The 25,183-nt window shown below is 43.1% G+C and overlaps 1 protein-coding gene across 8 annotated transcripts; it reads left to right on the top strand.

Annotated features, from left to right (window-relative positions):
- The first annotated feature begins 226 nt into the window (after positions 1-226).
- Positions 227-23,524, top strand: RNPEPL1 (arginyl aminopeptidase like 1). Of its 8 annotated transcripts, XR_012634064.1 has the most exons (14): positions 228-1,043; positions 7,658-7,798; positions 8,473-8,624; positions 9,061-9,177; positions 10,350-10,585; positions 12,885-12,998; positions 14,068-14,180; positions 15,128-15,236; positions 16,668-16,895; positions 17,182-17,324; positions 18,003-18,592; positions 20,507-20,582; positions 21,677-21,848; positions 23,119-23,212. XR_012634064.1 is itself a non-coding variant. In XM_074912327.1 (12 exons), the coding sequence occupies exons 1-12, from the start codon at positions 315-317 to the stop codon at positions 18,273-18,275; spliced, it is 2,175 nt and encodes a 724-aa protein (XP_074768428.1). In that variant the 5' UTR covers positions 229-314; the 3' UTR covers positions 18,276-20,958. The 8 variants fall into 8 exon arrangements, 2 of the variants coding, with proteins under 2 accessions (XP_074768427.1, XP_074768428.1); XR_012634062.1 differs by lacking the exon at positions 23,119-23,212 and adding an exon at positions 23,329-23,524 and having other exon boundaries at positions 18,003-20,582; XR_012634065.1 differs by lacking the exon at positions 20,507-20,582.
- The last annotated feature ends 1,659 nt before the right edge of the window (positions 23,525-25,183 follow it).

Below are 25,183 nucleotides of genomic sequence, written 5' to 3'. Positions count from 1 at the left end.
GGGGCCCTCGCGGTGCGCGCGCAGCCGGCGGGCGGGGCGGGGCGGGGCTGCCCTCGCGCGCCCCCGCTGTCCCGCGCAGCGCCCCCTGGCGGCCGCGCCCCCGCCCGGCTGCTCCGCGCCCGCCGCTCCCTCGGCCGGTGCTCGCGGGGCCTGCGCGGCCCTTTCCCGCCCCCCCCCTTCCCCCCCCCCTCCCCGCCCCGGTCGCTCCGGCCGCCGGGGCCTCCCTCCTCCCCGCCCGCCCATGGATTTCACATAGCAGCCGCCACCTCCGCCGCCGCCTCCTTCTCCTCCTCCTCCTCTTCCTCCGCCGCTCCATGGCGGCTCCGGCTCCGCGGCCGCCCGGCCTGTGCTGCTGCCGCAAGGGGTCCGCGGCCGGGCCGGAGGCGCCGCCGGCCCCGCCGCCGCCTCCTGAGCCGCCGCCGCCGCCGGACGTGGCTTCGGCCTCCAGCTCGCAGCTCTTCAGCCTCCGCCACCTGCACCTGGGGCTGGAGCTGCGGCCCGAGGCGCGGGCGCTGGCGGGCTGCCTGGTGCTGGAGCTCTGCGCCCTGCGCCCGCAGCCCCGCGCCCTGGTGCTGGACGTTCACCCGGCCCTGCGCGTCCTCTCGGCCGCCTACCGCCGGGCCGCGGCGGGGGAAGCGCCCTGCTCCTTCGCCTTCTCGCCCGCCGAGCCCGCCGCCCCGTCGCCGCTGCCCCCGCCGCCCTGCCCGTCGCCGCCGCCGCCGCCGCCCTGCGCGCCGCCCTGCGCCGCCAGCCCGCCCTCCACCGCCACCTTCCTCTCGGCGCCCTGCATCGCGGCCGGCCCGCTGCCCCCCGCCGCCGCCCCCCCGCCGGGGGAGCCGCCCGCCAGCCCCCCGCCCGCCGCCGAGCCGCCGCCGCCGCTGCCCCTCTTCGCTCAGCCGCCCTGCGCCGCCTGCCCGCTCGGCTTCAGGGTGGACCCCTTCACCGACTACGGCTCGTCCCTCACCGTCTCCCTGCCCGCCGCCCTCCAGCCGCACCAGCCCTTCCAGATCATCGTCCGCTACACCACGGCCGACGGCCCCGCCGTGAGTACGGGGGGTGGGGGGGCGGCGGGGCTGAGAATGGGAGATAAAACAAGAAACCGTGTCCCGGGGCGGCTGGCAGTGCCCTCCCGTGCCACCCGCCCCTTCCTCGCATTTCTCCTCCTGCTGTAATTGCCCGTCAGGGAAGCGCCCCGACGGGGAAGATATTTCACTGCCAGCTCCTCCTTTTATGTCCCCGTCCCTCCGCTGCCTCTTTTCTCCTCGCCTGACAGCCGCCTGCCCGCTTGTCAGCAGCATCTGTCCCCGTCCGCTGCGCGCAGGAGCCGGTGCCCTGCCCGCTGCCCTCGGGCCCTGCCCGGTCCCCCGCCGCGCTCAGCAGTGATGCTCGTACCGACGCAGCCGCCCCCCTTCCTTCCTTCCCCCATCGCAGTGGCCCCCAAGACTATTCATCCCCCATCGCGATAGTCATTTTAAAGTTTTTTCATCCTTTAAGAGCATTGCAGTTCTTGGCGAGGAGCGTGAAAATTTAAAAACTCCTGCCTCGACAGAATTCTTCGGGACAAGTTACGTAATCCGCAAATACAGGAGTTTCCCCGTGGGTTTTGCCAGGTGCTTACAAAATCGGGCCTTGCGTACCTAGGCTGGTGTTCCAACGAGCCGTGGGCAGGAGCTTAGAGAAGAGCAGGGGGAGATTCCACGTATTTCTACAAGTTACCTGCTGGAAAAGAGGGATGAGAAATGCCCCAAAACACTCATTTCGATGTGGCTTATAGGGGGTGCTTCCGTATCTGTGTGGATTAGCCTTTTTCAGTAATCAGTTGCTTTGTAAATTGTCGCTTCTTTTAAACTCCCCGGTATTTAGAAGCACTTTGTTTATGGCCTTTTAGGTGCTGTCTAGCAGATCCAGTGTTTTGGAGAAGTTAGGATGGTGAAAATATAAAGTTATCAACTGGAACAGCATTCTCTTTGTTACTGTATACTCTGTTCAGGTTGGGAATTAAACTAACATGACTTTCATCATGTGGTTTATGAATCTATTTGCAAAAGGAATGTTTTTTTGAGAGTCTTGTGACTTCGATGCCTCTGCTTTGCCTAGTGGAATTGACTCAGCCTGCTGGTTTGGTATTGCCGTTACATTGGTCAAAACCAGTAAATGTGTGGATCGATATGACTATTACAATGTATTTAGCGAGAGCAGGAACTGAACATAACAGTTTCATGCAAAATAACCCAATAGCAAGTATATACTAGGCCTTTCATTCTGAAAGGAAAGTGTCGCTGAATAGGAGGAGTTTGCTGGATCTTTTTCTGTCTGATTTTAATACTACACTGAAGCTCACAAAAGAAACTTTATCCTCAGAATGACCTGGATAGTCTTAATACGTTGGCTCACTTAGAATAGTGAGTTCCCCATGAAGATTTTATTGACAGAAGTTTCCTTTTGTTATATGGTGACCTTTTAACATGTTGGTCCTTCCCTAGAAGTGCAAAAATGATGTGAAATTCTGGCACTTTTAAAATTCAGATCCACTTGTAAGTGAGGATACTGTTTCTTTTTACCTCCAGAACTCTCGGTCTTAATATTTCCTTGTATATTGCTGAAGTTTTTCTGCGCTGAAGAAGTATGTGGAAGATATCTTTCAGGGCCCATAGTGTGTTCAGAAGATTCTGTTCTTTATTTTTTATTTCAAGATCTGATGAAGAAACTTGTTTTTGTTGTCCGCTCTGTGCTCTGTTTATGGTGAGAAGGCTTTAAAGCTAATTTGGTGTTGCTGTGTGCTCTACAATCATTCTCAACCTGGCTGAGCCATACCTCCTGAAGTTCACGATAACATACTTTCCTCCTCTTGAACAAATTGTTTTATTTTAGGTGAGTTTGTGCTTTCTCCGGGGTTTTGCCAGCCCTGTTGCCAAAGGGACAGACTGTCCTGCTGTGTCTGTGAAGAAATGATCTGAGATGTAATGGAATCCGATCTGAGGCTCCGCTTTAGAAATGACCTGCAAACCACTGGAAGGTGCAGGACACAGATTGATGTGATGTTCATTTAGTCTCACCTTGCATTAACGTGTGGCCTCTGTGGCCCTGCACACAATCCAGTGTGAATGTTATATATTTGAGGATGCTGAGAGCAGGGCATTTTTTCCATTCCCTCTGTCTCGCTTCCCTTGGGTTGGACTTGAACTAGCTCTTCTTCATCTTGTCTTTTGAAGTCTTTATTGTGCCTTTAATGGCATGTACTGCTTTAGTTGAAATGAAGCTGCAAGGACTAGTGTCAAAAGATTATTGATGGTTACTGTGTCAGGGGCATGCACTGCCCTTTTCAAGTGATACTGAAAAGTAGAAGCAGGCGTGCTCGCTGACATAAATTGTACCACGTTTCCTCACTCGCTATTGTAGATTTTGGCTGACAAAATATTTGTCCTCGGGTAGCACCTGTTCTAGCTCTTCATGTTCAGCACGCTGAACTATTTTTTTTGGATCCAAAGTCATTTCGTGCTATTGTAGTGCTATCTTGTCATTGCTGTTTTTCAGCCTAGCGTTGCATTTTAATAGGGATGAGTAACCCACACGTGTATAAGGGTCAACTGCTTTATACTTGTGTCTAGTACGTTTCCTTGTGGTCCTTTTTCTCTGCGTAGGAGAAGCAGTTTATAGTGTTAGACCTCTCTTTTCTAAAAGTTTTGTTTTCTTTGACCTTTCTCTGAATATAATCTTTTTAGGTCAGAGTTTACTTTCTGTGGGACCTATAAAACAGTAAATTCATGTTACAGTGCAGCATGGATGTGTTGGCAGTAAGATCATCGGTGGAGATAGTAGTCTGTTTAAAATTGGAAACCTGTTGCCTTGATATACTTGGTTTGAACCATCTGGATATGTTATTTGACTGTCCCATTATTTCTTGTGTGGAGGAAGGAGCCAAGATCTTTGGTTGTTTGATGGACATTGAGAGACAGCTGAGAGATTAAATCTGCCTTTCACAGAGCATTCCAGATCCCTGTGATGTTAGGAAACCACATGCTCAGTACACCATTCGTTCGCATCAGAAGCAAGGCTGTCGTAAACGCTGTGCATCTCTCATGGTGTGGGCTGAAGGCACACACGGCACACACTGATCAGGTGTGTCAGTGCCAGTAGTTCTGCTCTTCCTCCCCTTCTTTTCCCTCACCACTTACTTCTTGGTCCTACAAATACTTTTTCATAAGATTTTTTTTTTTTTTTTTTTCCCGTGGAGAGAAAAATCTGCATCAGTCTCTTGCCCACTGTGTCACACCTCTGACTTGGCAGTGCACATCTTAACACCGGTGCTAATTTCTTTCCATGACAACCTTAAATGCAAACCCTGCTCTGTGTTCTGGTATACAAAATGTTAGCATTTCCTCATCTTTGGGATTTAGCAAAAAGACCAGCCCTTTTTGCAGTGCTGGGAACTTCCCCATCGTTCCATTAGTTTTGTCCTGATTCCTCAGTCCTCTCTTAGGGTGACTTGCTGTCCAGGTGTGCCTTGCCCTGTCACATCCTCTGCATCTCAGATGTGTGGTTACTCAGATGTGTCATCAGATGGAGCGGCTTGTTGTTTGTCTAGAACAGAAACTGTGGCATTGCAGCTCTTCTCAGGAGCCTCATCAATAATGCAGGTAGAAGCACGGAGAGATTTAAAATTGAAAGAGGATTAGCTAATTGCCTTTGCCATTTACCAGATTTGGGTAAAAGATTATAATCTAAGTCAATAAAAATGATACTCTTGGCAGGTGCCTTATAAAGTGTGAGCTTCTTTGAAGTATGTGGGCAGGGGGAAACCTGGGCTGCCCAAAGCCTCTGTTTAGCAGAGGGACTAAGCAGCAGGGTTTTTTACTTAAAATGCATCATAGAACAGCTTTAGTGTGTGAAGCAGCTCTCCCATATACATGAAAAACTAAATAAAATTGAGATTTATAATGATGTCATGTATATTTCTGAACTGGAACACGGGAGGGATTTGGTTATAGAGTAGATGATAGAGCCCCAAATACTGCTCTGTCCCTATGTACTGCTTCACCCCCTGCCCCAGCAGTACCCTGCTCCTTGCACTCCTTTCTGGGATGCTACTTATACTCATTTTCCCTAGTCCATAGTCCTGCCTCTGTCCGGCAGCATAGACTAGTCTATTTATATTACAGATCTATTTATATTGTTTCAGGATAGCTTTCATCATTGTTCCAAGTGCATCTGGAAAGAGAGACAGAGGATTGCCATGTAGCTGTAGACGTTAGGAAACAGGGGAAAAAAATACTTCATCCTCTGCAAATGTTTTCCCTTTTGGCCTGTGGGGCTGGTGCTTCATTTAACTTCAACCAAATGTCAAATAAAGGGGGATTGGTTGAAAAGAAATTGTCCTTAGTATATGAAGTTGCTTGTAAACAAGAATCAGCTTCTCAGTTCCCTTTTGCTTCCTGCATATGTTTTCTTCCTGTGCTGGTCAGGGAGAACTTCCCCTTATCTCTTTGCTCTAAAGACTTTGTCTGTCAACCCTTCTTCCTTCCTACTGTAGTGTTGCAACTTCGGTCTGGTGGTATCTTATCTCTGTGTTTTCTTTGTTAGCCTTTTCTGTCTCTCCAAAAGCAAAGGAAAGAGAACCTTTTGAAGGTGAGTCTCTTCAGCAGGGCCAATGATAACAGATCGATCGTATGTCAGACTTTTTGTGTTACAAGCACAAAGCTGCTGATCAGAGGAGTGGTTTTGAAAGTTGGCATTGGGGCAGATCTTAAAAAACTTAATTTCTGAGTCTCCTTCCTGGATCATTAGAAAACTACTACCCTGGATTAAAACATAGCACTTGCATTTTTATATGAATGTGTGTTCTGGGCAGAGGCTATTTAGTTTCAAACTGTGGGTTTTAATGAGACGTGTGTCCCTAGATGCCTTCTGGAATAGTTGTCTCCAGTTCCACAATGTCACATCGCAGAGACAATATTCATTCCAGTGAAATGCAGGTATCCATGGAGTGGAAATCTTTAGCTGTGTATTTCACCTCAGCTGTGACCTAGGGATTTGGCTGAAATGCAGCACGTGGATTTGAATAGCTGCATAGCCTTAGCCCTCATGGTGTAAGTGAGGCAAGGTTCGTCAGAAGTCACACTTTAAGTGTGTTTCTGGTCCAACAGGCTTGAAACAGAAGAGGGTAATCTTAAAACAAATTAAAGAATGCTGCTCTGAGATTAATTTTACTTCCAGATAAAGGCTTTTAATTTTGTAGCGCCTCCCACCTAAAAAAACCCTCATTTGCCAGTGGAAGTTGGAACTTTTATATGAATAACTGAAAGCTGCTGACATTGTTTCCTTTCCTTCACTGATCCCCAGGGGTGCTGCTGAAGTGGATGATTTGGGAGATGAGCACACTGACATCTGAGGAAAAGGGTCTAAAGGCAAGGGAAGAAGACAGCAAATCTTAATCTTACAGGACAGAGGAAGAGAGAGAAAACTTTGACTTCCCGAACAGAGAGGTTAATTAGGAGGCAGAACTGTAACATGTTAAAATGAGAGCAGGCATAGTAGCTGGGCTTCTCTTCTGTATTTCATTGCTTTCTCTTGAGGACCAGAACTGAACCAGTGTCTGCACTAACTGCTATTCCCTGAATTCAGATTTATTGGTTGCTTTGATCTAAGAATTCAGCAGACTCAGAAGTTTTATTCCTTGTGCTTGACTGTTCCCAAGACTTGCAGTGGTTCCAACTTCATTGCAAGTTGCACAATATTTGATATTTTCCATAAAAGTTCAGCTCTAGAGTTCTAGGATTACAAGAAAATCCTTATTTAAAATTGTTCCTACACTTCAGAGTTGGAGGCAGGGATCATGTGAAAACATAAACATTATACTTGAAACAGAAAAACCAAAAAGGCAAATAACCGCACTTTTTCATATTATTCTTAATCTGTTCTAATTATTTGCTGAGGGTCTTACTCATGATTTATTTGCTGTTTGATACTGAAAATTGACAGGCTCAGTGGTGTTTTTTGTTGGTTTTCTTTTTTTTGTGACCACCCAGAATCTCCTTATCCGCTCCGTAAAAAGAGGCCTCCAGTGTCATTGACCAGATGTTTCTTACATATACTGACTTTTCTGCATAGTGTCAAAATGTTTGATGCCTCAGCCAACAGGGCAGTGTCAGGGTCAGAGATAATGTTGTGTACACTGTTCAGCCTCAGGGTTCTTTGGTTTGTGGGTTTGGGTTTGTTTTGGTTTTTTTAGTTTTTTTCCAGCTTGCATTACCTGACTCCCACTACTCCTGTTCATGCTGAATTAAAAACATGAAGATATGCAGAGTACTCCCTCTGAAAAAAGAAGATTGTGTGGATGTTTGTTACAGACTTGTTATTAGCCAAGCAAATTGATAAAACCAAAATAGCGAGTGGCTAGAAGACACTATGTTGTGTGGCACCACTCCATGTTCAGGCAGTAAGAAATTACTCTGAGTATTCACGGCAAATAAACAGGAGTAGAAACATATATTGTTAGAAACGGAAATGTGCCCTGTGCCAGGTATTCATCTGGGGACCCAAACAGCTGAGGTGTTTCTTCTCCCCACCATCCTCTTGATTTCAGGTTTCATTTTTTGGCAGTTGCTCCTCGTGATTGTGTCCCTTTCCCTCACCTCTTCTTCACATAATGTTTCAACAGATCTGGTGGCTGGATCCAGAACTGACGTATGGCAATGCCAAGCCATTTGTCTTCACGCAGGGCCACTCAGTGTGTAACCGGTCCTTCTTCCCCTGCTTTGACACACCAGCAGTGAAATGCACGTATTCAGCTACTGTCAAGGCAAGTAACCGAATGGCTATAAATGGTTCGTGGAGCACTTAGCTGCTGTTAGCTTGTGAAAGCATAGTTTCATTGTGTATGTCGATATGATATAAAATATTAATGGTGACATTTAGTGTTATAAAAAAACACTGGATTTTTTTAGATCCCATTCTGGTTCTTGGGCCAGAATCAGGGTTACGGCCACAAAGGCAACTCTGCTGCCTACCGTGCTTGGGTCTTGCCTTCCCCGTACTCAATGCTGAAAGAGTAACCATGAAATGGATAATATGAAAGACAATTTGGCCGGTCACTTGCATTAGTGGTTATTAATGATAATACTCAACTGTATTTTATCAATTCTTGAAAGGAAAAACCCGAAGTTTTATGAAAGCAGCATCAGATCATAATGTATTTTGTGTAGATGAAATAATTTGATAGGTGGGCACTTTTGGGGCAGCTGGCATAAGAACCCATGCAATATAGGAGGAGTAGTGTTTTTGTTTGGTATGTTTTCACAGGCTGGGTGGATTGTGGTGTAAAAACCTCACAGAAATCTTACATTTTGTGTTATCTAAATGATTGGGTTTAATGTCCATCCTCGGGCATAGATGAAAAAGCCCAGAGGTGTCTGTGGTATAGTCATTCAGCTGTGATCATCTAGTGAGTTGATGCATATAATGTTGGTCTTCCAGGCTCCAGCAGGCATACAGGTGTTGATGAGTGCCACCCAAAGTACCTATTTAGAAGAGGAAGGTGTTTATCAATTTTACATGGAATATCCCGTTCCTGCCTACCTAGTGGCCCTGGTGGCAGGAGACCTTATACATGCAGACATAGGTCCAAGGTAAGATTTGCAGTGAGCTGATTCTGCTTTTTGTGTCTCTGTACAGTGCTTCATGTTATAAGTAGTAAATATATTGAGTCATTGATAAGGGAGCAGTTGGGACCATGAGCTGTGAGCATTTAAAAAGTTGGAGGTATTGTTGGGTGTAGAGAAATTCATGGTACTGCACTGGCAAAGATAGTTTCCTCTTTCAAAAGTGTTGCTTATTGTCCCCTGCAGTCATTACAGCTAATTGTCTCATTGCCTTATTTCAGGGATCTTTGATTATCACTTGCCATGCATCCACAGAACGTTAGCCTAAAGAAGGCCTGAGTCTGATGTCAGACCTTGTAGCACTATTACCGTACATGGAAGTGTGGTGAGAAGTCAGGCTATTTTTTCTAAGAGATAATTCAGTTTGCTGAAGTATCACCTGATGTTTTCTGTTTTCTGACAGGAGCAGAGTGTGGGCAGAGCCTTGCCTGCTGCCAACAGCCATCAGCAAGCTTTCTGGCATTGTTGAGCGCTGGTTGACTGCTGCAGAGAGTCTGTATGGCCCATATATATGGGGAAGGTGGGTTTAATAAGTCTCTCAGGAACGTGTAATGTGAACAAAATAAAGCAATCTCAAGAAATTATCATGCTTTCTCCCCGTGCTAGTAATAGCAGGACAAATGAGCCTCTCAGTGTCAGCACTGTAGTAGTTGGAAACAAACTCTGGAGTTTTGTCTCTGCAAGTGGCAGAGGGGACCATGGAGGCAAGTGATGTTTTGCCTGGTATGGTGGGCAGAACTGGAGCTTTCTAAACAGTGGATCTTCCTTGAGGAGTTAAGGTTTTTCATACTACAGTGTTTTGTGATGCAAGTCCAACACTGGGCTGGACACCATTTAAAATGTATGGCAGGTTCTTTTTTATTTATCTTGTTTTAAATATGGTAATTGACATATGATATATTTATTGTGGTATGCCTGAGGATGATGAAAATACGATTCAGTACAGACTCACTGAGAGTCTTACTCCCTGAAAACACCATTAATAGTTTCTGAAGTTAAGCTTGACTATGTATCAAAAGAGAATGGTTTTGAGAAAATGCTTTCATTCTTTAGATGGGAGAAAGTGTTTACAAAGACTTCCCATGTTTCTTTGCTAAAGGTAAGTAGGAAGAATGTGTTGTTGTTGTTAACTTTAAAAAAATGTTGCTTGAAATAATCTGAGAACACAGCCCAGTGTACCAGTGCTGATCACTGGTGGAGAAATTTAGAAACCAAAACAAGTAGTATTGTTACATTCTGAAGCAGACAAGAGTAATTTTACTGACACTGCAGGTACACCTGATCAATCATTTGACAGCTTCCCAGCCTCACTTTTTTTCCTGGGTACTCAGCGCTGTGTATGTGGTAGTGTATGTAAACTTAGTGCTTTTGGCTCTCAGATAAAAAAACTTGTGATGAGTTTGTGTGTGTGAAGGGAGCATGATGCTTCTGGGAAGTGCTGGATCTGCTGCACGTAAAAAGACTGTCTGGTCTTTATGTCCAAACATGAGCAGATCCTTGGCTAACAGAATAAACTCTGTGATCCTCTGATCAGAAAAAAATTGGGCACCACTGGTCTAGAAAGTGTGCTCCTGAAGTCACAAAAAAGTTTCAGAAGAGTCTTCCCTAAGAAAAGAAAAAGTGACTGTGTGTGTCTTTTAAAATAGCTGTAATTTACCTATCTCCTCTCTTCTTCTCTCTCCCTAATTTTAGATATGACATTGTTTTTCTTCCTCCATCCTTCCCTATTGTTGCCATGGAAAACCCATGCCTGACCTTCATAATTTCTTCCATTCTGGAGAGCGATGAGTTCTTGATCATTGATGTCATTCATGAAGTTGCCCACAGCTGGTTTGGAAACGCAGTCACCAATGCTACATGGGAGGAGATGTGGCTGAGCGAGGGCCTAGCCACGTACGCGCAGCGCCGGATCACCACTGAGACCTACGGTAGAGCTGCAGTCACGTTTCTCCTTATGCTGTGTCTAACCAATAACTGAGAGTTGGCTGCATAAATATTTGCCTTGGGAGCTCAGAAGTCTGTAGGGAGCTGATTTTCTTATTTCTGGAACACCCATGACCCAAACTTTGCATTGAACATCTAGATGCTTAGAGTCAGATGTTGTCTTAGCTTTGGGTGGAATCCATACCTGATCGGATAATAGGGGCTTTGAGTGACGTGTGCTAGCAGAGTGTTGAAAGGAACAAAGTTGTAGGAACTTTGGAACTGCTGTTGGGAACCAGGCAGGTGTTTGCATGTCAGAGCAAGGTGGGCAGAGGATGCTTCAGAGAAAGATGTAAGAATCTTTCATGGTTACACTGTGAAATAACTATTCTCTGAACAAGTGTCTTTTAATCCTGATCAGTTAGAAGCTACCTACTGTTGGAAAGAATGATGACACAAGCATTCGGGGGGGAGAAAAAGAAAGTACACATCTATGTAGCTGTCTGTTTATCTGCTTGAGGCTTCCTGTAGAATTATACAGCTCTGCCTTTGCTTCTATCGATGAATGACAGGTCAGTTGTGTGGTGCTAAGTAGTAAATCATTCCTATTGCTTTTCAGTTTAATTGGATTTTTATTGAAGTGAATAATGGGAACACACACTTCTCTAGTTTGTCCTGTTGTGTTCTTAAAAGCCTGTACCGTGTGTATTCTCACACGTCGGCTGTAAACAATCTTGGAAAAATTCCTGGAAATCTTGGCAGCAAGAGTGTTTAGAAGGATGCCTTTGTTTTTATTCATGTATGTTGTTTTTGGAGATGAGCTGATGATAATGAAGATTAGGGAAAGAAGTGCTCTGAGCATATATGGAGATATTGCAATGTTTATTATACATCTTTGAAAGCTGTTTTATGTTGAATGGTTAGGACTGTTCTTAAGTCACGTTGTATTATATGTGGCAATGATATGAATAGGTCAGAAGATATTGACCTGTTCTCTACTCCATCTGTCTGTCCATCTGACGTAGGACAAGGTACTTGCTGGTTTTAGTCTTACTCTCCTGAAGTTTAGAACTAGTTATTCCAAGAAGCAATTGTTCAGGAAACTAAGAAATGCCTTTCCCCATGCCATTCTTTAGTAAGCTCTTTTTGCATTCCATTTTGTTTCTGAGACAAACCTCTGATCTAAATCTTGCCATTTCTGATGTAATTTCTGGAGTGTCTTCTGCTGCTAATAAAAAGGCATCTTTGTAATGACATTGTTTACATAAATTGGAGTCCTTTGACTACCACACCTCTTGGATCTTGCTTAATTCTCCTCCCTTGTAGCTTGAAGTAATTGCCCTTAACACTAGCTATCCTGGTTCTTGCTTTCCCCTCTGAGGACATCTGCCTCTTTCCCTGCCGTGTTCTATCTTTCCAAATGTATTCTGTTTCTTAATTCACATTTTTCTTATATCAGATTCTTGTGTATGTACATCAAGACTGATATTTTATCTATGTAACAAGCCCTATTGTTGTAGACTTAGCAAAGAAAGCTGAAGTGTTAATAATGCTGGATGTTAAGTATCTTCTGAATCTGAAAATCAATTTTCTGCAGCTTTTTACATCTGCAAGGGCATAGGGAAGATCTCTTGAATTGCCAGTGTAATGCAGCTAGTTTGGCTTGAAAGCATGGAGTGCTCTACACTGCAGTTAGATAGAAGAGAAAGTAGCATACCCAGTCGCAGCTCTAAAGAAGTCCTAATGAGCAAAAAAGTGAAACTTGTATGATGCAATATAGGTAGGATGCTAATAAAGAGTAGAAAAGATCCACAGGATCTGTAACATACCAACTAAATCTAATCCTTTTCTGTTTCCACCCAAGAGGTGACATCTGCTTAGTAGTATCTTGGCACTGAATATGGGATCGTGTGTCTACTGTTCTACCAGTGACATTACTTTTTTACAGCACTTGATTCCTCCGTGAAAGTTACCTGTACAATACTTATTGCTGCTCTCCTTATCTTGCAAGAACTGATATGATCATGTCAAGGATGTAAACTTTAGCATAGTTTTCTTGCTGCTTTGTCTTTCAGTTCAGCCTGCTGCATAATCAGAGAGAGTAAATGCACTGTTCTAGGTTCTGACTTTCATTGAAGGGATTTTTTTGCACTCATGTTTCTCTGCTATTATATTAATGTGATTCTGTCTTGCTATTGTGTCTTTTGCTCTTCCAGTAGCTTTAATTTTGTAGCTGCTAGTTCTGCATGGGTCAGGTTTGGCTAGTTATTTTCCCACAACTAAATAAGTTTCTTTCTGGGGTAGGAGCTGCCTTCACATGTTTGGAAACTGCATTCCGTCTTGATGCTCTCCACAGACAGATGAAGCTCCTTGGAGAAGATAACCCGGTCAGCAAGCTTCAGGTTAAACTGGAGCCAGGTATTGCTTTTAGCTGAAGCTGCTGTACACAAAACATCTGTATATCGATGCTGGAATAGAGACCAAAAAAGACTAATTTTTATGTATACTTTATAAAAGAAAGAAAAAAGAAATACTGGTTTGTAAGCCAGACTAAAAATAATAAATAAGGAAACTTGCCTTGAAGTTTTCTTCAAAGTTGGCTAACTCACCCTTATAAATATTGTTCTGTTTAAGAACAGAGCGGACTCACTGAGTAGAAACAGTGTGAAAAACTGCCTTGAAAGCTGTGTGGTTTTGAGCTTCTGAATATGTAAAATAAAGTAGTTTATAATGAAAATATTCAGAAGCATCATATAAAATCCTATGCTATTAAATGTTCCTTTTTTATGTGTCCATATAAGAACTACGCATGTATACACAAGCATACAGATAAACCTATGTACTTACTCTCCTGTTGAGTGAGGTATGCAGAGGCTGTTTGGTTATTCCCTGAGCCAGACGCCCATCCGCACTCCAGCATCATGTATCTTCTTCACTGATAGTTTTTTATCAGTAGGCACCTTTGGAGGTGTGAAGCAGTTTTCAATCTAGATGATATTTCAAACAACCTAAAATGCAAGTGGAGATGTTATTGAAACCAAATGGAATGGAAAAGCATGTATTGGAACCCTCAAAAAAGGAACAAGTAGTGATCACCTCACATTGAGATCTTTAAAAATTTGTGGTATCGCGATGCCCTGAATTTGACACTGAAAAAAAAAAAACCAACCCCAAACCCAGTTTATCTTCAAATTCCAGGTGTGTTTTCAGTGACTTTTAATTTAAAGTGACTTGTTCCATTGGCAATGAATACTTTGCTTACAATGATTGATTTTTAAAAAAAAAATAAATTTATTTTTCAACCTGCATTTGGACTGCTTCCATTTAATTTACTGAAGTAAATTAAATGTACTGACAACAGGCTTGTTTTATTTTTAAGTCACTACATCTCAACTCACTGATCTCTAAGGGTTCTGTATACTTGGAAGGGTTGGAAGTTAGTGTCCTCATTAGAGTGCCTTATAATATTGTTGTCTTCTCCTTTCAGGTGTAAATCCTAGTAATTTAATGAACCTTTTCACCTATGAGAAAGGCTACTGCTTTGTTTACTACCTGTCCCAGCTCTGTGGTGACCCAAGACACTTTGACTCCTTTCTAAGAGTGAGTGTGAATAAACATGTGTTTCTCTTGAGGTTTAGAGGTGATTTTTTCTTTTTTTCCCCAGGTTTTGTCACTGTGGTTAATTGATAGGGGTAAAGTTGAATACAAGTGCATCTGAGATAGAAGAATGGTGTGGGCCTGTCTTGTCAACCTAGATGACTCTTTCTACAAGATTTTTCTTAAGTGAATGTGCTCATCCTCTTCTTTCATTTCAGATTCTGAGCTTAGGTGCCAAATACAGAGTGGCAGTATATTTTTGGTCCCTCTTGTTCTGTGCTGCAAATAATTAGAAGGCTGTTCCAGCATAGATTGTGACTGGAATGATGTGACTTTGTCACTCTGGCTAAAAAAACATAAGCAAATACTTTTTAGTGGTGAATAAAGGGCATGGTTTCCTATGTTGGGGTAGGTTTGGTGCCTTGGAGCACATCTGCAAAACCTATAGAAAATTATGTCGGCTATTGACTTGTTTTCGAAAAGTGACACAACTCATTGCTTATTTTTTTCCTTCAAGGATGTTTTTCATCTCCTCTTCCCATCCATCCCCCATTCTATCTTTATCTTTAGATCTGTAAGTATGATTTTAGTCCATAATCTATCAGTGAATAATACAGTGGCCAGCTGTGTTCTGACTTTCCACTAGTGTCAAGTATGAGGAAACCTTCCTGCCCTTGATATGTTAATGTATCCATGATCTCTATCAGAAAAAACGCTCTACTCGGCTGTCAATGTATCTGCAGCTATTAAATTTTTTTCTTGTTATGGTGCTTTCCTCATCTGGGGGAAGGAGGGAGAATATTTATCTTGCTTTTTTTCTTTTTTTAAACCTTCCAAATGCTTGCTCTCACTCTTCCATCTCTATTTTTTTTTAATCTCATGTAGTGGTTTTATATTGAAAGGAAGCTGTCTTTCTCCTAACCATAACTTATCCTTTTTTACTGTTTCAGGCCTACATTGAGAAGTACAAATTTACCAGTGTTGTGGCTCAAGATCTTCTGGATTCCTTCCTGAATTTTTTTCCAGAGCTGAAAGAGCAATGTGTTGAGAGCAAAGCAGGTAGGAAACATACTTGGTTAACTGTAAACACTGTAGAAAATCTGGATGATAAATTTTATGCTTGGCTTGGAGAATGCATAAGAAAATGTTAAGGCAAACAAAACCCTTTGGCAACAGACATATGTTTGTGATAGAAATGGTTGTGGTAATTTATTGTTACTGCCTCTATGTTGGGGAATGAGAACATCTTAAATTTCTGACAGTTTTTGCATTAAGTGGCTGAGTGGCCCTCAGTTAACTTTCTCATTAACTTGTCTTTCACACTGCAGACAGAATGATCAGTGCATGTGAGATTTACACATGCTCAAGTGCAAGGAAAAGGTGAACACACTTGGAAATTTCATCTATTTTAATTACAGAAAATATGCTTTGAGAACTGTAATTTTTTCCCGAGGTCCCATCCATGCATATAAAATCTCTTCCATAATGTTTCACTCTCCTTTATATCCCCTATTTATAGCTGCTGGTGGATTTATGAAAGGTCTGTAATCTACTAGGTGCTTATTAGCCCACTTGCTTAAAGAAGTGAGACTAATGTTGTCCTGCCATGTGTCCATTCTTGCAAGTAATTATTGAACCCATTGATCAGTTTAAACCAGACTGGCAGTGGAGTACAGCTCTTCAGGATACTAGGTTCCTACAGGCTTTGTGGAAACTGCCCGTGGAGAGATGTAGGTGAGTGGGCCTACTGTGGGAAAAGTGGCCCCGTGAGCTCAGCAGTTGTATGTTTTATTTGGCTCACTGGCTGGCTAATGAGTTAACCACAGCACGTGCTAACTTTTGCCTGGCTAATATTCAGAGGATGCAGGAGAGAGGAGTTTAAGGGTAGATGGTGTGGAACAAGAAGTATTGCCAAGGGTTAGGAAAGTGCTGAGGTGGTAAAGGGGAGCTCTGTTGGAAACCAGGCTCTGCTAACTCTGCTGCTGTTGGAGAAACATTTTTGTTTTGTTTTTGTTATTGATTGTATAAATAAATTTAAAATTGCTTGGTTTTGCTGTGGGTAGGAGGCATTTAGTCAGCAGTCACCTTTTTTTTTTTTTTTAATTTTATGAAGCAGATTTTTCCCATATTCTTCAGTCTTCCTCAAAATTAAGAGAAAGAGAAATGCATGCATGAAAAAATCATATATTAGAACACGGTTTGGTGATAGATACTTGTTAGCCTGGCTGTCTTAAGAACATATGTGTTTCTTGTATTTACTCACTGTAATGTTGAGTTCTAGAAAACTCATGGTTAGATCTGGAGAGGTGGTGCTGGTACTCTTCCAGGTGTAGCATAGGCTGGCCCAATGAGACTGCTGAGGCTTTATGTTGGTCTGATTTGCTGTTGTTAGAACCTCTCTTAACTGTGCTAGAAGCAGTCCTGAACCTTGAGGCAGCCAAGCCACCTGCAGAGACTCCTGCTCGACATTTTTGGTGCTCCTCATTCCAGGACTGGAGTTTGAACGTTGGCTCAATGCTACAGGACCTCCGTTAGCTGAGCCAGACTTATCTCAGGGATCCAGTCTGACCAGACCAGTGGAGACGCTCTTCAAACTCTGGACCACAGAGCCTCTGGACTCTGTTGCTGCTGCCAGCAGTGCTGACCTCACTAAATGGAGAACGTTCCAAACCGTGCTTTTCTTGGATAGATTGCTGGATGGGTCACCACTGCCACATGGTGAGTACTCTATCAGGATAGCAGAAAAGTATTTCTGGAATAATTAATTGAATTCTAAAGAGCCCTACCCCTCATGGACCTTATCATTCATGTAAAGTCAGGTTGGATAGGGCTTTGAGCAATGTGGCATAGTGAAAGATGCCCCTGTGCATGGCAGGGGGGCTGAACTAGATGATCTTCAAAAGTCCTTTCCAACCCAAACCATTTATGATTCGTTATTCTCTGATGACCCACGAACTTGACGAAATAGGTCACAGTTCTTTCTCTGTGTATGTGCTCTCTTCAGAGGTGATAAAAAAGCTTTCGGAATGTTACTCCTCTCAGCTGGACTCCATGAATGCAGAAATCCGTATTCGCTGGTTGCAGATTGTAGTCCGAAATGACTATTATCCAGACCTTTACAAAGTCCGTCGCTTCTTGGAAAACCAGGTACTAACTGCTGGATTAAAATCACTGCACCTCTCAGTGCATGAGACATGTGCATGAGACATGCGACGTGAAAGACCTTGGAACTTCTGCTTCCTGGCCAAGTGTAGCCCAGGTGTGTTGCGAAGGGGCTGAGCATGGCTCACCTGCTAGCGGGTGGGGAGGAATGGGCAGATGTAATTTGAAATGCCTACAGATAGTCTCTGCTTTTCTAGCCTACCTCAATACCCTTGTCCCAGCTCTGCCCAGTGCATTTTTTGTGTTGCTTTGTAGCAGCCCTGGCTTTTTCAGACCAGAGATTTTCACACTACTAAATCATGTGATTGAATATTTTCACTTCAAGCAAGGCTACGGCTCATCAAATTTTGTTCAGTAGTTTTTATTGTGCAGGAGCAAAAGGTTAATGCATGTGTTTGCTGTGGCCTCTTCTCCCTGGCCTTTTAAAAATAGTTCTGTTATTTGTGGAAGTAGTTCAGTCTTAGAGAGCAAATGTTTTTTTTAATTATCATTCATAAAAGTCTTTGCATTAAGCTTATTTAGAACAGACTCAGCTGTCTTTTGAAGAAACGTGTTGCTTGTCTCCAGCCTGAAGTCATTCAGGGCTGTTGGAGTGTAGCTGTAGAAGAGCTGAACCTCTTGTCTTTTACTGAAGTGATATTATCCAGTTTTCCTTTTTTGCAGATGTCTCGGATGTACACAATTCCACTTTATGAGGACCTTTGCACTGGCACCCTCAAGTCTTTCGCCTTAGAAATTTTTTACCAGACCCAAAACCAGCTGCATCCCAATTTGCGGAAAACCATCCAACAGATCTTATCACAGGGCTTGAATCCACTTCCTGCCATAGACACTACAGCAGTCACTACAGACACACCAGCAATGGTGCTTGAGGACAAAGTCTCAGAGGCCACAAATGGTGCCATTTCACTCAGGGATGTAAATGTGTCTGCTTAGATCACCAGCTCATGCCAGCCATGAAGCTTGAAAATGGGGACAGGAACAGAGGAAAGATACTAAGTGTTGCCTCCTTTCCCTCAGCCCTGCAGCTCCAGTGTGTTGTTGTAACTGGATTTATCTCCCAAAACACAAAACAAATGTGCCTTCAAGTATCCAGCATGTGACACTGCCAGAATTCAGAGATCTCCTTCAGCTGTGGGATGGATATTTTAATTCAGTTTATGTTGGGCAGGGACTCCTGGTTAGTTGCTTCTCCATGAAAATTGGATAGTTCCCTTTCCTGAGGCTCTTCTGGATGTTCTCCAAGTTTGTTGGTTGGTGGTTTGGTTTGGTTTTTTTTTGTCTGAGGCCACTGACTCATGTCCAACTTGCTGTGTGTATGTTGCTGGGGAGTGTATATGTGTCAAACTGCCATTATCCTGATATTGGGGCTGAAGTTCTGCAAAAGAGAGACTTGGGAGTTGTCAGTGGCAGCAAAACAGGTTTTCATGTTATGCTCCTTACTGTGACAGAGGTATTGTGATTTGGGAGGTAGGGGACTAATGCTTAAATAATTAAGAAACTGATTTTAAATATCTCCTGTTCCCCCCTGCCCCCAGGTGGCTAAATAATAATGCTTTATATATATATATATAAAAATATATATATAAAAGAACAGGGAAACCTTATGATGGATTTGAAATCCTTCTGTAGTTAACCTTGCCCTCAGTTTTCCCTTTGCACTCAATGGGACAAGCAATAAAGAAACGTGTAGGCTTGAATTTTCAAAAAAGTTAAATGTAGGTGCCCAAGTGCCATCAGTTCTGGCACTAGCTGGTTGCCTAAATCTTTTTAACTGTTTTGACAAGTCTAGCTGCAACCTTTTGTTAGTATGTTAGGATGTGTAGCATGTGCGTTTGTCAGATTGACTATGTGTCTTCTATTTTGTCCTTCTGGAAGAATTAACAGGACCTTTAATTTTTTTTTTAAAGATCCCTAGCTTATGTTGGGCCTGTAAATCAACCATGGAAATATCCATGCTAGAATTTTACTGTCTTGAATAACATTTGCCTGCATAACAGTTGCCCTGTCAGATGATAGTCTGAGGGATGCACCCTCTTTTTTGATGTGAAACTTTTAAGCCCTGCTTTACCCGAGTCTATTTTCTGACTTATGGTGGTGGTAAAGATGCCATTTCATTTACACAGCATGCTATTTTTCTGGCCAGGCATGCAAGATGAGGAGACATTCTCTTCAGTCTGTGCCGTTTGGTCTCGGGAAGCTGAGGCCAAAGCATTGTTGGGTATGACAGAGTCCAGGTGATGGTTCTTAGACTGTGCCACATTCTTTTTAACCTGTGGGTACCTGTGTGCCTCTCGGTGAGCTCCCACAAAGCATCTCTGAGCTGATGCATCACCAGGATAGAGGACTTGTTTGAATAAATGATGTAACATTTGGAAGAGGCTCAGCTAAAGGAGATGTGAGAGAGAAACTGCTATACACTTTGGGGCAAATTTTAGCCCTGCTATGGGGATCTACATAGCACAGCAAGAGGGAAAATTCGGGAGATTTTTTATTTTCACCAAAAGTATCTGTTTACACCCATGTGTGGATGGGGACTTAGGTGCTGTTACTGGATCTGCATTTTCTGGCTTTAAATTAATTTGGACTTCACCGTAGCCTTAGCCTGGGCTGAACTGGGATAAAGCAATAATAAACTCAGGCCTCTGTAGTGCTTCATTAATTTTCAAAATGGGCTGTCAGCACTGTTGGGCTTCAGAACTCCAAGCTCTGCTCTTTGCTCCTGAATGGGATTATCTTTTTTGTTCTGTTTTGTTTTCCCAGAAAGGATGGAGAATGATGTTTTCTGTACAAATCTCTTTCTTTTTTATTTGTTATTCTATTAAAAGAGATTTGTGCAAGCTGACTTTCCACTTCCTAAGTTGCCAGTGTCGGTGCTGCGTCTCCTGGACCCTGCGGCCAGCAGCGGCAGAGTGGCCAAGACCAGTAACCACTGGCATCTTTTGCAATCCTAGATCTCTGTTTTAACACGTTTTATTTTGTGGGAGAATGTATGTGACCCCGGTGGGAATTTTTAATTTACATGGATGCCTTATGATGATTGTCAAATTAAACTAAGCTTTGTGACAACTTTAGCCTTTTGGGCAGTTTTTCAGCGTCCCTGCTATAGATGTGTGGAAGAGCTAACTTGGTACATTGTCTTTGTTTTGTCCTTTTCTGGAGTGTAGCATAGAGGGAGTTTGGAAGCTATTTAAAAGCTGCACAGCAAGAAGTTGGAGAGGTGGCAAAAGCAAATAATCAAAAGTAAATATTATCTATTGTTACTACAACTGACTGAAATTCATTGTATCAGCTGTGTGTTTGCATATATGGGCATCAGAGCAGGGAAATGCTGGCTGAACCTAGCAGACTGTTTCCTGATGAAGGAACGTGAGATCTAAGTTAGTGGTTCTGTTCTCATCTCTGCAAGGTCCCATCAGATGGATGTTTTATAAGACTTGGTCTTTGAAACGCAGAAGCAGAGCAAGATTTGTTGAAAGTATTCCATGCATCATCCTTCGGGTCCTTTTGCTCCTCCTGCGAGCAAGGATTGCCTTTTTATTTTGGAGAGACAAAAAACTGGCAGCAAGTTTGTGGAGATAAGCCTTCCTTTTGTTGACACAAAATAAATTAATGCTTCAGGCTACTTTTTGTCTTGATTTGTAGTAGACTTCATATTGACAGGCAAATTAGACTGAGATTAAATAGAAACTCTTTATTTGCCTTATCTTTGGTATGTTCATTTCTGATCTGTTAAAGTAAGATTAGTACAGCAAATTGGTTTTATTTAAGTAGATGCCAAGAGATAGGGTTATCTTCTTTATTTTGAAAGTGAAAGCTGTTACTTTATTTCATTGCAACCTTGAGCAGGGCAACATGAGATCTAGAAATATCACTTGTGGAAAAGCTCTGAATAGCCAAACCCTTTAATAAAATTGCATATTACTAAGTTACTTTTTTAACACTTTATAGCCACATTGGTTAATATGTTAATTCTTGTTAGCTACATGTATTACTCTGTTAAGCTTGTATCCGTAATTTTGCTGCCGTGATACACTGCAACATCCTAACCATGCACTCCATTAACCAAGAGCAATTCTAGCAAGCATCCCAAACATTCTGATTTAACCAAAATTTTCTCATGTTCTTGCACTGCAGTGACCTTGGCCATTGCCTTTTTTGGATAACACAGGATCTCCTGTTCATCAATACTAAGCACATGTACTGCACAATTCACTTAAGTCAAGTACACTTCTTCAGGCTGTTTTCCCAGTTTGTGTTTGTCCAAAGATAAAACAACACAATACAGTCAACACTTACAAATCCCATGACACTTGTTTTCACACTTTTTACCATAGATTGATAAAAGCTTAAAGTTGTTATGACCACAGTAGCAGACTTGGCGTATAAAAGAAACGGCAGTAGAAGCCACCATGTGAGATTTATCAAGCCACTATCCTCTGAGACGAAGAATTATTTTTCTGTTGGGAGGACCCAATTTGAATCATACTGAATTTGTTGAAGCACCAGGTAAGTTGTTTTAGCTTTTGATTACAGGCATTCCTAACACTGCATACCCAATTTCTACTTTGGATTTGTCTAGTTTCAGCTTCCAGCTCTAGAACCTACTGCTTTGTTTGTGAAACATAAACTGCTTACTGTTACTAACCTCTTTCCCATGCTTAGAGAAAAAGATTGAGTTGTTTGGTCTCTTTCTGCAAGGTATGTCTTTCACACTTCATGTATTGCTTTAGCTCTGGGGTGGAGTATGATGTTTCAGCATCCTTTTAAAGTGGAAATTGCACACTGTTTCTCAAAAATTACCTCAAATGCTGCTGTGTATTACACACCAACTTAAAAAGAATTTTTTATTAATATTGTGCATTTATTTTGTTTTTTCATAATTACAGTAGTAATTTGAGCACCAGTTACAGCATGTCTTACATGGACATGGCAACCTTTTATAGGTAAAGGAGTGTAGAGAAAAGCTGTTCCATACTCTGGAGGTGACGTTTCACTCTATACAGAGGGAGATGAGCTGGTTGCATTAAAGGATTGAGTCTGTGTGAACACTTCCCCTCACTCCTCTATGTGCATGCACCTTCTGCACTGGAAAACTTGTCTTATACCTCTTGATTTTTTTTGTCAAGAGAATTAGGATATAGTGTGCTCTGTGCCCCACAAGGAAGGTGTTCTAATATACCAGAGACATGTCTCTCTCTAAAGTTTAAGAAATTGCGTTAATGGGTTTTGCAAATCACTGGGCCCTTTCCCACAAGCGTACTTCCTGAGATGCAGGGTCTTAAATAAGAGTGGGAGGTGGTCGGAAAGGGTGGGAGATGGGGTATTCTTTATGCTCCTGTGATTGGTGGAAAGTGTCACAGGGATTAAGTCATCATAACTGGCTGACTTTCCGGGTGTATGACCCTAGATGTATGACCTAGGGAAGCATCAGTTTTGTGCATTATTTTAATTTTGGTGTCTTATACCACCTTGTTCTTGCATGCTGTGGTAGCCAGCATGGAAATTTGAAGCTGTGCTCTGCCTCTGGCTGTGCCTGAGGTAACAAGGGAGATTTGTCGGGCACTGGAAGTCTTCCTCAGGGCAAGGCACTCTCTGGGAGAAGACAGACTCAGTCTTTGCAGTAGCTGAAGAAAGCACTGCAATACCAGGCTGCTTCTGGCTGGTGATGAAAACCATCAGACTTCTTCCATACAATGCTCTTCTGAGCATAAACCCTAAATACACCCTCCAAAATCGCCCTTAAGCAAAATGACATTCTGTGCTGTTCCTTTGACAGAGCTCCGACCACTGTCAGCCTAGCAGTATTGCAGGGACTGAGCCTGTGCCTTCCTGAGCCTGATACCAGGATCCAAAGAATTAGAAGAGCTCCCCTGTGCAATTTAAACAACTTCTGTGTGTCAGAGTTTGCAGAAATACACACACATGTTGGGCCTAACTACCACTGCTCGATTGCTTCTACCTGTCTCCCTGTCCTTGAACCATCTAGAGTTGAAGACAAAAGAAAACATGGAGTTGATGACACCCAAAACCTGGAAAACAATAATGAAAACATCAAATACTACTGTGTCAAAGGACAGTCTTCATTCACATGGAAATGAGCTGGCTATTTAACTGGATGCAAATCCCTTTTAACTGTTTACATTTCCACAGCAACTGCATTCAGCCTCTAGGTGTCTGTTTTCCTCTTTTACAAGGAAATACAAAGGACCTGTATAAAGTGCACTGAGAAACAGATTGACAAAAAGATAAGTGTCATTTTGTCATAATTCTCTTCAAGACTTACTGTCTAAATATATGTGTGTTTCTCTCTTCAGGAATAGTTTAATCCAGCAGGATTACCAAGAGGCAACAGAATATTCTCTGCTGCTTTTGTTCCAAGGAGTTTGGGGTTAATAGAAAAAAAAACATTGCCAGCTGTATAATGGATGTATTTGCCCATTTTCAACTTTGCAGTGGGGCAAGGAAATCCTGTCAGGTATCTTAGAGACCAAGATAATGTCCATCTCTTTCCTGCTTCTAATAGCATAATAAATAAATATTGTTAGTGTTTAACTAGTTCACTGTTCCAGGTTGGATCTACTATATTTACAGTTAGAGCTCAACATTCATACTGCTTTCTAGAATCTGTCCTTTAATGGAATTTATGTAGTTGTGATCTGTGATCACTGTTTCCTAAAGAAAGCAGCAAGGATGAAATCACACAAATGAAAGCCTCACTGTTCCTGAGACAGAGGCCTCTTTTTCTCCCTTTCCCTCCCCCAACAGACCTCTCCTGTGTCAGCTCACTTGCAGCCCATGCAGCTGCAGCTCTCTTGCATGAGCTGTAGACAAGAGGCGTCCTTATTCTTACTGATGGCAATGTTTCTTTTGCTCCTGAAAGGGTCAAAACTCGAGCTTGAAAAGTCTTGTTTGTTGATTAAACTTGCTGTTTGCGGGGGAGAAGCCTTGTGTCTGTAGGACAGGCATAAGCAAGGGACAGAGAACTGGATCAGTCAGTGGGTGGGCAGCTACTGCAGTTCCCTCTGAGTATTTCCATTCTGCTAAAGCGGAGGTCTGAGGAGGATTTCTGCATTCATTTCTAATAGAAACGAATCAGACCAGTGTTTCCTGTGGTGTGCTCTTGTTAAAAAAACTTCTCTGCCCAAGAACGGTGACATAACCCTTAGACTCAAACCCGTTGTTACAGGTGAGAGTGAAGAACAGCTTTTATTGGTAAACATCTGTGTCCTGTCACCCGGGCTCAGCAGCCTGCTTAACACACTTGAACTTCTTGAGAAGCACTAACGTAAAAGGCCCAAATATGAAAAAGCAAGCATCCTGCTTCAATAGGGTTTGACTCAGCCCCTATTCTTTGTTTATAGCAAGTCACTATTTTTAAAATGTATTTTTTCTTTTCTATTTCACTAGGCAGTAGTAGCTACTGAAATATGAGAAGCAAGTTATTTCCTTTATCAGTTCAGCCCTTGGACAATTATTTAGTGATAAACTATCTGAAAATGTGATCTTTGCCATTATCTCGAGAAACCACTTTGTGAGGGTCCGCAACTTCTCCTGAGAGTTCCTCTTACAACCTTCGTGACAATACAGTTTGGTTTCGTTTTCCTCCGCCTCTAAGAGCTGTTCGGGTGACCCTTAAACCTTCCTCCTCCAGCTCTGATGAGGAGAGCTTCCTGCTCCTTCCAGGAATACCGCCTGGGGTGGTGAGTCCCGCCCTGCCCGCGGGCCGCCGCCGCGGCCACAGCCGCCAGGGCCCGCCCGCCGCGGGGCACGCTGGGCCCTGCCCCTTTCCTGCTCCGCAGGCCGCGCCGGGCGGCAGCGGATTGGTGGTGCCTGCGTCACGT

The sequence above is a fragment of the Athene noctua genome, chromosome 8 (assembly GCF_965140245.1).
Source record: "Athene noctua chromosome 8, bAthNoc1.hap1.1, whole genome shotgun sequence".
In the NCBI taxonomy this organism is placed as follows: domain Eukaryota; kingdom Metazoa; phylum Chordata; class Aves; order Strigiformes; family Strigidae; genus Athene; species Athene noctua.
This window is presented reverse-complemented; position numbering and strand designations above follow the sequence as displayed.

Excerpts from the sequence above, each read along its gene's own strand:
- RNPEPL1 (XM_074912326.1), top strand. The coding sequence starts at position 315 with ATGGCGGCTCCGGCTCCGCGGCCGCCCGGCCTGTGCTGCTGCCGCAAG. Across the intron at positions 10,586-12,884 it reads GATCACCACTGAGACCTACG|GAGCTGCCTTCACATGTTTG; the intron begins GTAGAGCTGCAG and ends TTTCTGGGGTAG. Across the intron at positions 16,896-17,181 it reads TGGGTCACCACTGCCACATG|AGGTGATAAAAAAGCTTTCG; the intron begins GTGAGTACTCTA and ends TGCTCTCTTCAG.